General features: G+C 36.3%; 1 protein-coding gene across 4 annotated transcripts in view; it reads right to left on the reverse strand.

Moving 5' to 3' along the window:
• LOC125095563 (ATP-binding cassette sub-family C member 2-like) overlaps positions 1-15,908 on the reverse strand; it is a 100,421-nt gene that overhangs the window by 47,758 nt on the left and 36,755 nt on the right. For 2 of the 4 annotated variants that reach the window (XM_047722033.1, XM_047722038.1), the window contains 8 exons: positions 14,732-14,869; positions 12,769-12,915; positions 10,672-10,756; positions 10,512-10,578; positions 9,985-10,111; positions 5,317-5,493; positions 2,108-2,275; positions 231-393 (listed from right to left, as the gene is read on the reverse strand). In XM_047722033.1, the coding sequence (XP_047577989.1) occupies positions 231-393; positions 2,108-2,275; positions 5,317-5,493; positions 9,985-10,111; positions 10,512-10,578; positions 10,672-10,756; positions 12,769-12,915; positions 14,732-14,869 (1,072 nt within the window). The remainder of the gene's footprint in view (positions 1-230; positions 394-2,107; positions 2,276-5,316; positions 5,494-9,984; positions 10,112-10,511; positions 10,579-10,671; positions 10,757-12,768; positions 12,916-14,731; positions 14,870-15,908) is intronic. The other 2 variants (XM_047722036.1, XM_047722034.1) reach the window with 2 other exon arrangements.

A 15,908-nucleotide genomic window follows, 5' to 3' on the forward strand; every position in this document is an offset into this window, starting at 1 on the left:
TGAACAGAGAGATCTTGGGGTATAACATTTTGCTTAAAAAATTGTAAAGGAGGTTATTTTTTAGCTGATGTGTCCCCATGTATGTTTCTTTTCTAGAGAAAGGAAGGTGCCAGCTCCTGAATTAAGCGGGATGAATGAAGAAAAATGCATTGTAAGAAACCACACAATTAACGGACTTTCAGGATGGCTAGGCATACTGTGACGTAGGCTTATTTTTCACCGTGTCTTACCTTTTTCTTGTTCACTAAAGGCCTGAAGCAAATTTGTGAGGTTTCTGGTTTTAGACAGCAGCTCGTGGTACGTTCCCATGTGTGCGACTCTGCCACTCTCCATTACAACAATCAGATCCATCTGTGGCAGAAGTGTGAGGTTGTGTGTCACTAAAATACGAGTCTGAAAAACAGAGTGTTTTATTCCTTGGGTTACAAAACAAAAACAAAAACAAAAAAAAGGTAAAAATACTTTATTTTAAAGAAAGATATAGGGTTTTTTGTTTGTTTGTTTGTTTTTTACTAGTTCAAAATGTAATTGTGAGTAGGTACCAGTTTAAGGCAGCATATGGCTATTTTGCAATGAATGATTATATGCTGTTAGACAAAAAAACAGACAAACACACAAAAGATTGCAAGTGTTTTTACTGTCTGGTTCAAGTATTCTTCATTCATTAAAAATGAATCAATTTCATAACAAATTAAAAAATTTCTCACCTGTTATTCGTGCTCACTTTTTAAAGGTCCTATAGCATCACAATAAAGTGTTTGATTCCAGTCATAATTCATAGTATTTCTTTTTAAGCCTTTCTATATTATTGTACACATTCACATAAGATTGAACCAGAAGTTTTTATCTTGGGCTCATTTTAGTAAGTAAAGAAATTTATCTATTATTTACTTAGATATATACTTTAACATTTTATGCATTTATTTAATGTTTGTCAGAGTGCCTTATATTAACAAATCTATAAATGCATACGATGAAGGAATGAGTATGGCTTTGTGGTCAGACGGACTTGTTAAAATCTCTGCTGTTCTTTTTTTTTTTTTTTTAATTAAAGTACAGTTGCACACAATGTTATATTAGTTTCAGGGGTATAACATAGTGAGTCAACAATTCTACATGTTGTTAAAACCTCTGTTGTTCTTGGGGCACCTGTGTGGCTGAGTGGGTTAAGCCACTGCCTTTGGCTCAGGTCACGGTCTCAGGGTCCTAGGATGGAGCCCCGAGTCAGGCTCTCTGCTCATCGGGGAGCCTGCTTCCCTCCCCGTCTCTGTCTGCCTCTCTGCCCGCTTGTGATCTCTGTCTGTCAAATAAATGAATGAAATCTTAAAAAAACAAAACAAAACCTCTGTTGTTCTTAAGTTAAGCAACCTGTATCAAATCATTTTGAGCCTCAAGTTCCCTCATAGGTAAAACAGGAATAATGAAGGGGGGGTGGGGTTATGGATATTGGGGAGGGTATGTGCTATGGTGAGTGCTGTGAAGTGTGTAAACCTGGCGATTCGCAGACCTGTACCCCTGGGGATAAAAATATATGTTTATAAAGCTGTAAAAAAAAAAAACAGGAATAATGATAATACCTACTCAGAGACTTGCTATAAGAACTAAATGAACTAATTTAGTGTCAGACATGATATGCCCTTGGTAAATATTAGTTCCCTTCTTGGCCCTTTCACAAGAGAACTGAATGGTTACTGCTATATTAATAATACCATAATTTTACATATCATACACAATATGTATAATTTTAAGTAAAAAATAATCAGTAAAATAATACTTTTTTATGCAAGTACTATGCATGAAAATACTATTTAAAAAAATCAAGTAAACAAAAAACAATTCATTTTGACATACAAATCCCCTTAGTGTATGATATCAGTCTATAAGGTAACAATCACATAAGTTATTGTCAGAATAAACTTGGAAAAAGAAACTTCAAAAAATATTCATTAAAATTTATCTATAAAAAGATCAACATGACATCCCCTTTTTCATATGAAATATCACTACTTAACTTCAACAAATGAACAAAATGTTGGAATTTAGGCACAATGGTATGCAGATTATGTTCCCCTTTCCCCCCAAAAGCGTTAAGTGACACTATGGCTACCTTGTTTTTCAAAATACCTGAGGACCCAATCACTTTCTCAAAAAGTTGCTTTCCAACATGAACGTCAACTGCAGCAAAGGGATCATCCAGGAGGTAGATGTCAGCCCCACTGTACACAGCTCTGGCCAGACTTACTCGGTGCTTCTGGCCCCCACTTATATTCACACCCTGAAAATGGAGGAGGAGGAAGAAACCAAGACCACAAATGTGTAAATCTCAAAGCACACACAGTGACATCCAATTTCTCTTCTGCAGCATGGACAGAAAACAACTCAAGATTAACCCTCAAATCTTTCTTTATTAGAAAATCCAAAGGCCTAGCCCCCAACCCCAATTTCCAAGGTCTACTACCTTGTGCAAATTAACAGCTATATACTTTCTCTCAACTGCTTGCTCTCAAAAGTAGATGCTAACAATTAAGGAGAAAGGAATTTCCAATCCCCTAACTCGAAAAAGTCATGCCTTTGAAATATTAAATAAGACTTTTGGCTGCCAACCATATATGGACACCAGCGATCATTTTTAAACTGACACATGGAAAATGGAGAATAATAATAGCTAAATTACCAAAGCAGTAATCACAATGTCCTATTTTATTCTGTAGAAAGATCAGTACAAGTCTTGTTGGCAAAAGTACAACTCTAAGAAGCAGGAATAAGGAATATACATCATTCCCTGTGAGAATTAAAGTTGACATGTACAGCCACATATAGAGAATTATGGGGCCAGGCCCAATTTACTTGATTTATTTTATATTTAGTGTTTACAGATCTAGCTTAAAAGCCCTCCCTGCAGCATAGAACTTAGCCAGTTACCTCTAATTGTAAAATGCCATTGTTTTTTTGCTTTTCTCATCCTCCGCCTACTCAACAAATACCTCCTTTGTAGAACCATATTCTGGGTGCTACACCAACACTTGGCATTCAAACATAAATGAAACTGAGCCTCTATCATGAGGAGGTCACAGTTTAGCAGGGGAGAGGCATGAAAACATATATAAAGTAATATGATACCTGTGTGTGTATGAATGTGTGTGTGTGTGTGTGTGTGTGTGCGTGCATGTGTGTGTGTGTGATTATAACAGCCCCCAACTCGTGGGTGCGTCATGAGCATCTAATAAGATGAATGTAAAATATTTACAACAAATCCAACATCAAGTACCGATCCAATCAACCTCGCTATTATCACCCAATCACTCCTCTCTCCAACGTACATACCCCTGCCTTGTCATTGCATAGCCTGGGATTATGTAATCACCTTGTTTAAAAACCTACAATGCCCACATCTCATCTGCCATCGTCCATGAGCAACAGCAAGTTCCTTCGTATAATACTCCTGTTCTCGTATTAACTCATATTTCCATACTGTCCCAACGTGACTGCAGTCTGCCAACCAGACTAGCAGACACTAGTCTGCTCTGCTAGGGAGCCCAAACCCTCCCTTCTCAATTCCAAAGCTATTCACTCTAGGAAGTCCTCTCTAAAAGCAATCTTCCACCCAGTGTTCCAACTGGGTGTTCCAACTGTGTTCCAACAGTGTTCCAACTGGGTGTTCCAACTGACTCGTCCCCTCCATCCCTGTCCTGGTGGTACTCCAGTTACTCATCCCACTGCCAGAGACGGCTATACCCACATCAGTCTTCCTCACAAGACTAGGAGCTAAATTCATCCTTGCACTCCCGGTACACAGACTGTGTCTGATGATTAATAAATATTAATAAAGACAACTGATAATTTCATTGGCAGAGATCCACTACACTGAAAAAAGCAGGGTGACAGCTCTCTTGCTCACCACTGTGTACCCCACAGCACAATAAAGGCATATAATACAGTAATAAGTAATTGTGGTCAATTGAAGAATTCCAAAGGGAAAGATAAATGAAAGTGAAGAAGATTCTAAACAGCTGTAAGCAGACTGTCTTTTGAAATATTCAATTACATGTTTATTTTAAAGCATATCATCAGATTGGGAGATATTTAATAATAAAAAGCTAAAGTTATAAATGGCAATAGTATTTATGCCTATATTAAATATATACTTTATATTTTGGAAATTTTTCTTCTTTGGATTCTTTTTAGTTACATACTATCAACTATTTCATATTATTAGAGATAGGCTTTATCAGCATAATATTCAATATATATTAACAAGTTTGAAGAAGTCACATTTCTGTGTAATTTTAGCTATGGAGCCATTTTTGCCTGCCAACAGTGAAGACACCAGAATAAAAACAGAGATGTGGGGAAAAAAATCTGTTTAATAACTTGAGAAAATACATCCGCAAAGTAGCAGACCACGAGCGAAGCCAACGTAAGTCTACTTAAAAGGTAAATTTCACCTCATTCTAGATTTTTTAAATGTGCACTTGCTATAATTTTGTTCTCTATTTTATCAATTTATATCAGAGGACTAGGAAACAACAGGGGCCAGGGGTAAAAATGCCTAACAATGCTACGCTGACCTGACACTCTTTTCAGAAATGCAAAGCACTTGGCAAGGATCATTTCCTCATCTCCACAGCACACATGAATCGCAGGCAGAGGCCGCTTTTGCATTCATGTTTAATTAATGGAGATTTTAGTCACGGGTCGGAGATAATCTCTCGGGGTTCATGCTTTGGCTCACGCTATCTTGTTTTGTTTTAACTCCAAAACACTGGGCAGCATAATGACTATTCATTAATGCAATGAAAATAAAATAGAACAAAGACTATGGGAAACGAGATCCTCTTAAGCAAGAATGAGCCAACATGGAGAAGGCACAATGATGACAGCATTGTCCCTGAGCCTTTTTAGAACCTGGCCTCGGTGCCACCGCTGGAGACGGGAGCTCTGTTGCTGCTGTCCTAGGCTTGACTTTGTGCACAAGAGACAAAGAGAAAACAAAAACAAAACTATCATTCACTCATTAGACAGTGAGCCAGCAGCTAAAACAAAGAGCTGATGATCCCGTTGGTGGGCTCTCATTCCCCCACATGGGTCCTAACGACAGAATTTCCTGCTGATTTTAAATCTGTTTTCCAAATAGTCAATTACAGATAATTATTTGTCCTTAATATTGCCATCTCTTTCATAGAAATTCTGTCATGATTTTTAAAAAATTATAGTTTTGTGTGGCTCTCCAGCACCTCAGGAAAAAGACTATAAATATTTTATTAGTATGGCTGAATGGAGTTTTATTCCTGCATATGATAAATTATATTTCCTTACTCTTTCTCCAATCTCAGTTTGATCTCCATTTGGTAACTGCTCCAAATCAGGAAGGAGAGCACAGGCTTCCAATACTCGCTCATAAAACTGCTTCTGCATGATGGAGCCAAAGAGAATGTTTTCTTGTAAAATGCAATTCTGAATCCAGGCCTGCTGGGCAACATAAGCCACTGAACCCTAAAAAAGGAAGAAATAAAAGAGACGCTCTTAACAAGGAAAAAGGAAAAGTTGCATGTACCACATTAAAGGAACATATTCAGTCCATGGTTTTGCTTTAACTTTAAACTGAATTTCTTTAAAAAAAACTAGGTTATTTCTTAAATGTAACTATATCCTCTTGACATTTTAATTTTATATATGTTTATTAGAGGCCTCTTCAAATGAGTTACTTTGTGCTTATTTGTTTTCACTGTAGTTTCTATCAAAGTTTTCTGCCTCTGGTAGAGTTTTCTGGAAGCAGAGACTGAGTGTATTAGTCAGCTCCAGTTGCTGTAACAATATACTACAGACTAGATTGCTTAAACAACAGAAATTTCTCTTCTCACAGTTCTAGAGATTGGAAATCTGACAAGTTGTCGGCAAGGTTGGTTTCTTCTGAGGCCTATCTCCTTAGCTTGCAGATGACTGTCTTTTCTTGAGTCTTCACATGGCCCTCCCTCTGTGAGGGTGTATTTGTCTTAATTTCTTCTTCTCTTAAGAACATCAGTCATACTGGGTTAAGGCCTACCTTATTATATTTTAACTTAATTACCTCTTTAAAGACTCTATCTCCAAATACAGTCACATTCTTGGGATTAGGACTTTAACACATGAACTTGGGGGGAAATACAGTTCAGTACATAACACTGAGACCGGAGTATGAGTTTTTTATTTGGGATTAGTTCTTGGGGAAGGAAAAAGGGTAGGAGGATTGGGTGGATGGAGAAGTCACACCATGATCCAGATCCAACAAAGCTTTGACCAACCCTCTAGACAGATACAGAGTATCACCCCTCAGAGCTGTTCCATGTTACTGTAAATTGGCCTAGATTTCTGCGGTGCAGCCTCAGCCAAGCTGTTCTCATCAGGCCAACACTGAAGGAGCTGACTTGCTGCATGAACTCCCATGGCTGGGAGGCAAGCCCTTTCTAGATGGGGCATTTGGGTGGCACATCTCTATTTCCACATACTCACTGTTCCTAAGCTCATTTTCTGATGATTTTATAACTCAAATGACTCCTGAATATATGACACTCTACGGTATAACATATCCTTTTAACTGACCCTTCTTTTCTTAGAAAGGACCTACAGTATTCGAACTAGAGTCTTACCTTTCAGTCTGCCCCATGGTCTCTATCTATACATTGATTTTAGAGAATTTATTTTGACTACTGTGCACTGTATAACAATACAAGACACTTAAAGTACTTTTTGACCTACGACCCTACGGATATGTATGTAACTATTAGCCTTTTGATTTCTCCAGGTACTTTAAAGATCAAAGATTAACTTTTTTTTTTTTTTAAGATTTTATTTATTTGACAGAGATCATAAGTAGGCAGAGAGGCAGGCACAGAGAGGGGGAAGCAGGCTCCCCACCAAGCAGAGAGCCCGATGCGGGGCTCGATTCCAGGACCCTGAGATCATGACCTCAGCCGAAGGCAGAGGCTTAACCCACTGAGCCACCCAGGCACCCCAAAGATTAAATTTTAATTCTTCTTTGTTGTGCATGTAAGACATGGAGTAGCTTTTGATCCCAAACAATATAATTCTGACCTGACTTGATTTTGAACACAAAAGTAATTTCTCTTGAATTGCCTTGCCTAGTGAATAACCTTTTATTAAAATAGTATTAAATCAATTCTCAAGTGATAGAGATTTTGAACACTTACGTGTTTAGCAAGATAAGGGGAACAGAGGAAGAACTCAGAAAAAAGACTGGAGAACAGGAAAAATGTTGCAAAATATAAAACAGAAACTAAATACTACATTGAGAAGTACAGACTTGATGTGTTGGTATGAATGGAGCTGAAGAAGAGTTGATCCATTTTCACAGAGGTATAAATTTTTCCTTTAATTTTTAGAATAATTATTACTTCAATTTCATATACAAATGAAAATGTGTTAAATTGTTTTTGTTTCATTTTATTTTTAATAATGAAACCACAATAGAAGTTTTGCTAATTCCAAAACTGTCTTCCAATCTCTAATGTTCCTGATGGACTGAATACTGAAAACTGCATGAATGGTGCCTGGTGTGAATCTTTGATATTAAGAACGAGGAGACTGAAGGCTGAATGTTGTGATATGATATGCCTCAAAAAAATGCTCACCAAGAACAGAAAGATAAAACACGAAAGCACCTTGTAAATATTTAGTGTTAATTTTGTTGTTGTTGTTATTAAATTAGGGAGGATAAGAATGACAGTTATAAATCAAGGATTAAAAATGTTTTGAGGGGTGCCTGGGTGGCTCAATCGGTTAAGCATCTGACTCAGGGTTCCGGCTCGGGTCATGATCTCCTGGTTGTGAGACTGAGCCCTGAGATGGTCTCTACACTGGGCAAGGAACCTGCTTAAGGTTCTCAAGATGCTCTCTCTTCCTCTCCCTCTGCCTCTCCCCTGTCCTTCTCTCCCTCTCTTTAAAAAAAAAAAAAAATGGGGGGAAATAATTCAGAGTGTGACACCTCATATCCTGCCATTGCTCCAGACCAAAGAACTTCCTGAAGGATGAAACTGTCCATTATACTGACAGATAATATCTTCTCTCTTCCACAACCCTTCCTTCCACAACCCAACCAAAGAACTTCCTGAAGGATGAAAAACTGTCCATTATACTGACAGATAATATCTTCTCCCTTCCACAACCCTTCCACAACCCTTCCACAACAAAGGATGTCCTCTCTGTCTTGTGACTAGTAACTGCATTGTTATGATTTTTTGCATCACTATGAACAGTTTCTTAATTTCAAACCCTCAAAGGTATCAGAAATAATCTTTAAATCTTACCATGAGAGCTTTAACAATCATAATAAAGATAACAATAACCATAAAAATTCACAGGGAGCTAGCTGACTCTGTGCCAAGAACCAGGCTAGGTTTTTGGACATTAATGCATTAGATGAAATCCAGAGTTGATATTGTTTTTATCTTGATCAATTCCTAATTATATTTCAAGATCAAGTGAAAGGCTACCATCTCTAATAATTTTTCTAACTCTTCAGTTTGTTGTTTTTTTAATACTTTGATTCATTCTTTTATATCTGATTTAAACATTTATCATAATTGATTTTAGTATTCCCCCCACTAGACTATAAACTGTAAAAAGAGGGGATATGTCATATTCATGCCTGTTTCCCTGGTACTAAGGCCAGCCACCTAGTATGTGTGCAATAATTGCTTGGTAAAAATAGCTGAAGGCACTCAATAAACGAAAATAAAGTCAATATGACAATCATATTTTTAAAGGATACTCACTGGTCTTAGAGAAGTTACAGTCATCTTCAACTATAGACAAATGACTGACTATATCATTATGAAGAACAGAAGGGTACAAAGACGGTACACTTAAAGTTAAAAAGTCATGTTATTCATTAAGTATAATCTTATCAGGGGCCCTGGTGGCTCAGTGGGTTAAGCCTCTGCCTTCGGCTGAGGTCATGATCTCAGGGTCCTGGGATCGAGTCCCACATCTGGCTCTCTGCTCTGCGGGGAGCCTGCTTCCTCCTCTCTCTCTCTCTGCCTGCCTCTCGGCCTACTTGTGATCTCTGTCTGTCAAATAAATAAATAAAATCTTTAAAAAAAAAAAAAAGTATAACCTTATCAGAAAAAGTCCCAGATACCATAGTTGATTCTAAAATAAGTGACAGTAATGCTAAAAGAGAAAAGAAAAAGGACTAATCATTAGAGGACTAGAATCAGGAAAGATATAAGGATAAGAGGAAATACATATTATGAAGAAAAAATGATAGAGTTGGAGTTGATTCTTCCTAGAGAGAAAAACTGTGAAGAAACTGGTCTAACATCCATAGAACCCCGCCATCTTGTCAGAAATGAGGAGGGATTAGGTTAGTAGTTTACCTAAGAGCTAGTTAAATCTAAGGAAAAACTCATTAGATAGTCTAGTGTTTCAAAAACAACAATAGCTGATTAAGAACTTGTAGAATTCTTATTTCTGTTCACTTTTAAGAACACAACAAAAGGCTTGGAGTAGTCCTCTCTATAGTCCAAGAGCTGAAATTAAAAGTATTTAAAAATAATATTACTGGTTTTCTGATAGTTTTTCTGGGTCAAAGATCCTACCCCTGAGCAACTATAAGTCTTCTTAGAAATGTGGCTGTAATTACTTAGGCAACGTTGCAATGAATGATAATTAGAAACCAAATCAAATTAAAATATAAATCATATTAGTTTCTCTATAATTGGCTGTAATTCAGTTAATATCATCAAACAATTACCATAAGCATTCAAACATGATTCACTAAAGTATTTGGAGGACACAATGCTGTTACTAAACCATCCACAGCTAATCAATTTTTTGTGGAAATTGAAATGTTTGCTACAAACTAGAAATGCCCATTAAATACTTACATCTTCAATTTGATTTGATAAATTCTTATTGACGCTAACCATGTGCTGGCCATAGCCTATTACACTAGGAGATGTGGAATGAAAGCATTGTTGGCTTTACCTTTCTTTGAACAACTCCTGTAAGTTTCTCCATTTCCCCCAGAATGGCAGAAAGCACAGATGATTTTCCAGATCCCACTTGCCCTACAACAGCCACTAAAGCTCCTTCTGGAATCTTTATGTTCAAGCTGCATGACAAGAAAAAGACAGAGATGATACAGGAAGTTCTTGTTACGTTTTTAATGGTTTTTCCCAGATAAGTCAGAGCACTGAGGATCATCCTTGAGATTGCTGCTCTTCATATGCTACTACAATATTCTAGGAATACCCAACCTTCCAAAATGCAAACAACAAATGCTGCAGTGGAAACAGAGGAAATGAATAGAAAACAAGAGAGTTAAAAAAAAAATCCGTAAAAATAGAAGGTATCTTGAGAGGTTTAAAAAAAAAATAATAACAACCTTTTAAATTTCAATTCAGTATCATCATCTTCTCCTTTAAAAATGCTAAGAAATAAAAATATGAAACAGTATAGAATTAAATGCTAAAAAAATTTCTGTTTTTAATTTTTCCCAAACCATGACTTACTTTTTTAGTACTGGAATCCCTGTTTTATCCCAGGAGAAGGAAGCATTTGTAAAACCAATGGCATGATCTGAGAAGAACAATAAATACAATGATGCATTGTAGAGTCAATGATTTTCAACCTGGAAGTCAAATAAATATTGAATGCAGAGGAAATGCTGACCTCCTATATAGTTTGTTTCAATATTTTGAGGATGAAGCTCTTCAGTGTTGAGAAAGTCTTCCAAACGATCCAATGATACTCTTGTCTATCAAAATAAACACAGATGGAATTTATCTGGGGGTCAAGTAGAACTTCAATTAGAAAGACTTGCAGCATGATTAAAAATCTGCGATGCAAATTGAAGACAGTGATATAAATATTCAGCAAGCATAGCTTGAATTGTTCTAATGTTTATAAATAATTTCATTCCTGAAAGGAAAGAATGGCTTCAAGAATCAAAGATCAAAACAGAAGTCATTTATGCAGGAAGGTATGAGAAAAAAGAAACAAAAATTCCTCCTTAACACTCTAGTAAAGACATAATAACTAAATAATTATAGAAAGATTAGTTTTTAAAAACATCAGAATTGTTGAATGAATTCAGCTTCTGAATATTAAACAATAGCTTTGGCAATAATAACGCCGAGTTTCAGTAAAATAGCTACAAAAGTGCTTAGCTACAATTAGGATAAATAAGATCAATTTTGTTTTCCTGAAACTGACTTACAAGAAATCTCTAGTGCATTTTTATTCACTCAATGCTAGAAGACATCTATTGTTAGTGGATAAGATGTAACTGGGCCATGGTTTGTTTACCAAGTGCATCATATTAGTATGCAGGGCTCGTTCTCTTTCTTTCCTTTCCTTCTCTTTCTTCCTTTTGATAATTGCTCTCTGTTTTTATTTAGTGAAGGCAGAAGTGTACCATTAGGAGTTGGAGAACACTTTGAGATACCAGACCTTTAGCTAGAGTCTAATTTCAAAAGCAAAACAAAACTTATTCTAAGAATGGCATCTTTCTTAAGAGAAGAATGCTACGAAACAAGTGTTGTTACAAGCATCACTTCAACAGTACTTCTATGCCCTCTGTTGGTCATTATTAGTAAAATGACAAGAACAAAAAAGGTATCCTGTAACAAAGGTGGATTATTTGGTATTCCCTATCTAATTAATTCTTTATTCAAATAATATACTACTATTACTACTATAATTTCCATATAATTAATACAATTTAATATCATTATTACCATTATAGTTACCATGAAGTAACTATAAGTTACTATTTATTCAAATAATATAAAAGTTTTAAAGGCAAAGTCCTTAATCAAAGAGCTGATTCTAATAAGCCAAGCTTCACTTTGTTTATGAACTCAGACTTGAGAAAAAGGATCAGGGGCGCCTGGGTGGCTCAGTGGGTTAAAGCCTCTGCCTTTGGCTCAGGTCATGATCTCAGGGTCCTGGGATGGAGCCCCACATCGGGCTCTCTGCTCGGTGGGGAGCCTGCTTCCCTTCCTCTCTCTCTCTGCCTGCTTCTCTGCCTACTTGTGATCTCTATCTGTCAAATAAATAAATAAAATCTTAAAAAAAAAAAAAAGAAAAGAAAAAGGATCAGTGGGGACACCCAGGCAACCCAAACCAGACATTCAAAAAATTTAACAAAAAATAGCAGGACAGAGGATTCAAGGAACTCACTTCTTCATATTCCCTGTGGTTTTAGCAGCTTTCTACTCATTATAGTATTCAAAGCGTCTCCAGAGACTGGAGATTACAATGAAGGTAGGCCGAACCAAATACCTCATACAAGGTTGGTTGGCAGACTGGTATTAGCCATGCACGGGTCTCCCTGCTTTATTCATTCAGTGCAGAGGAAATGCTGCTGAACCTTGGGAAAACATTCATATCCAGTTCCATAAAAAGCACCTCACTAAAAATTTTTCAACTGAAAACAGAAAATGAGCCTTTTGATGGCACAGCATCTGACACCAATTTTAAAAAGCTAAATAACAGAAATGAACACTTCGCAAAGAAAACAATATCCTATATTGAAATACTTAAAAATCATTTTGATAGAAAAAAAGCATAGGCAAAGAAGACATGTCTCCTTCCATTCTTTAAAGTTTTCTATTACTCCTTAATTCAGGGAGATTAATTTTGAAGGCAGCATGGAACTACCACAAAAAGCAAAATAAATAATGAAAAAAAGAAAGAGAGAAAATATGTAAAACCATAGACTCCAGTGGATGAATGATTCTTAGTTTAAACATATTTTGGATGTACCTGGACTACAGCTGAGATCACCATTGGTAAATCAAACAAAGGAAGCCTCAAAATATTAAACAAAGACATAGATGTAAACACTTTGGTGGCTGTTAAAATATTTCCTTCATCCAATAAGAAATAGATGCCAAATGTTGCCAGGGACACCTGAAAAACAGAGACATATTCCTTCCTTCAATGACTCAATGCTAAGAACAGGATGGGTTAAGGTTCCAAAAATAGGGGAAAAAATTTAAAACCTGTTTTATTGTTGTTTACAAAAATTCAATGTCATCCAGTGTGATTGCTGAAGAATATAAAATAAATGTTCAGCACACTAAGATACACAGATCATATAATTATATATCTTAGACCATTGCATCCTTGGGACCATGCAGTCCAGCTCCCTTCTATAAGACAATACGTTCTTAACTAGAGTCACCCCTCCCATTTAAATTGTATACTACTGGAAGTCTGGGTGGCTCAGTTGGTTAGGCATCTGCCTTCAGCTCAGGTCACGATTCTGGGGTTCTGGGATCAAGTCCTGCCTCAGGCTCCTTGCTCAATGGAGGGTCTGCTTCTCCCTCTGCCTTTCACTTCCCTTGCTTGCTCTCTCTCTCTGAGAAATAAATTTAAAAATAAAATAAAATGTATACTAATTGACCTTTTTTTTCAAGATGGAGTATTACGTAAATTTATTTTCCAGTGGTATGTGTATATTCTGATTCATATGTAGTGGTTATACTTTCTGTGAGTCATAAAATTAACTGAAAAAAGTACAAATAACTTATGGCCCATACCATTTATATTTACTCTTGTAAATTTCATTTAGAAAAGGCAGAAAAGTTCATATATGCATGAGAAGGTACTATCACGTACCTAAGACTTATCTTAAGCAAAATCTTCTTGGACATTTTTACCAAAGAATTCCAAATGTAAATATTGCTTTTATTTTCATAATACCAACATATATTTTTAAATAAAAAATAACAATATTTTAACTTACCAATGAAAGAGACATATGGAATTTCTCCTGACTCTCTGACCATCGGGAATGGTAACTTTAATTAAATCTGATGCTTCAGTTCTATGTGGTTTCGTTACCCTTTGGCTTTTACTCATTGCTTTACACCTCAAGGCAATTTATACTCTAGTTTATATAGCATGGGACTCCTAAAGTGTACATGGTATGATAGAGAATGGCCTCCGTTCATATCAATTTGCCTCCAAATACTAATTCTATAACTTTGAGGATATATCCCAAACTAGAATGGACTTCCATTTCCTATTGTGAAATGAGAAAAGTGAGACTTTATTATTGTAAGAATGAAATAAGGCAATCTCTATAACTTATCTGACATGCAGAAGTAACATTCAATAAATGTTTATTCTCTTCCCAGCTCCATATAGTGTGTTGGGTTTTGCTTAAAAGGGATTAATCACACAAATCAAGACATTCTAGAGTTGAAACGAAACTCTGGAATACAGGTTATATGGTTTAAGAATAGAATAGCATAGGGGCGCCCGGGTGGCTCAGTGGGTTAAGCCTCTGCCTTCAGCTTGGGTCGTGATCTCAGGGTCCTGGGATCGAGCCCTACATCGGGCTCTCTGCTCAGCTGGGAGCCTGCTGCCTTCTCTCTCTCTGCCTGCCTCTCTGCCTGCCTGTGATCTCTCTGTCACATAAATAAACAAAATCTTTAAAAAAAAAAAAAAGAATAGAATAGCATATGTTTGAGCTGTGAGACATTTACAAAGAAGTAAAATTTTATTATTTGTAAAAAATACAGACCAATGAGAAAGCACATATTTTCCCCTTCTTTAAAACTTCCATTCCCTAATCTACATAAATCAATGACTGCATTTCTTGAAAATTTTATTTCAAATATAAAAGATTTCACTTTGGACACCTTAATTCCAGGTAAATTGGAGGTGAATCTACAAATCGAATTTGAAAATCAAAATGGGAAATATTATATACACTCACCAAGAATGGAATGCAAGTTAATGTCAGCATAGAAAATACAGCAAGATACCCAGCTGATTTTTGTACTTCCAATTCCTGTTCTCGAATTTCAATAATCTTCTTTTGATAGGAAGATTCCCATGCATAAAGCTTGAGAATCTGTAAAGGAATCAGACAATGACTATTTGATAATCAATATCATAGAAGAAATAAAAACATGTATACATGCAAATATACACAGCCTACCCCCCCCACATACGCAATTGTAAAAGTTAAAAAAAAAAAAGTTGGTAAACTCATAAAGTAAAATGCCCCTATTTTTAGCTGAGTCAAAATATTTTCTTGAATTGTGATTTCTTGGGGAGGTAGTGGCTGGAAGAAGAAAATCACCATTTCTCTCTAACCTTAGGTCCTTCTTACCCACCAATAGCTTATTCTTGAGTCAGACTTTGGCAACATCCCAGCTCTTGGCATAAGCTCCATAGCACATTCTGTTTAGCTTAATCTTGGTACTTTTCCTGCTGGTCCAACTCTCACTTCAATCCACTCCTCATTTCTTAATAGCTACAGTCTTCTCCCTGGACTCCCAGTTTCTTGGAAACTGATGGCATGGGACTTGAAGCCATTTTTCAGAAAGATGACTGGTGTTTTGAGATTGTAAATTGGAATATAAATAATTTATTTTCTGTTTCTCTGGAGAACCCTAAAAATCTCTCACTGGCACTGTGAACTTAGACATGACACTTAATTGCACAGAGACTTGGTTTCCTTGTATGAAAAATGAGACTGAGAAATTATTTTCTTGGGATTTATAAAAATTATATGAGGAAACAGATATAAGTAGAGTGTATGATCCATAGAAAATGTTCACTAAATGATAGCTACCATCATTATCAGAGAGAGGCCATGGCATCTGTTATCCTTACCCCAGGAATGCTGACCGCCCACACCTTTAAACTATGCTATACTTTCAACTTGCCTATAGTTGGTCCTCTACCAGTATTCTCGTTAGTCACTACTGGGATTGCGATTTCAAATTTTAGACTTTGCTCAAATCTTCAGGAGATGTTCTTTATTTTATCTACACTGTCCTAGTCTTACTAATAATATAAATTTCCTTTTAAGAATATCAATATTTAAAACCTATACACATACACTGCTGTACTTTTTATGAATACAGGGGTTATCAGTTAATCCA

This window comes from Lutra lutra, chromosome 1 (genome assembly GCF_902655055.1).
Source record: "Lutra lutra chromosome 1, mLutLut1.2, whole genome shotgun sequence".
Classification (NCBI taxonomy): domain Eukaryota; kingdom Metazoa; phylum Chordata; class Mammalia; order Carnivora; family Mustelidae; genus Lutra; species Lutra lutra.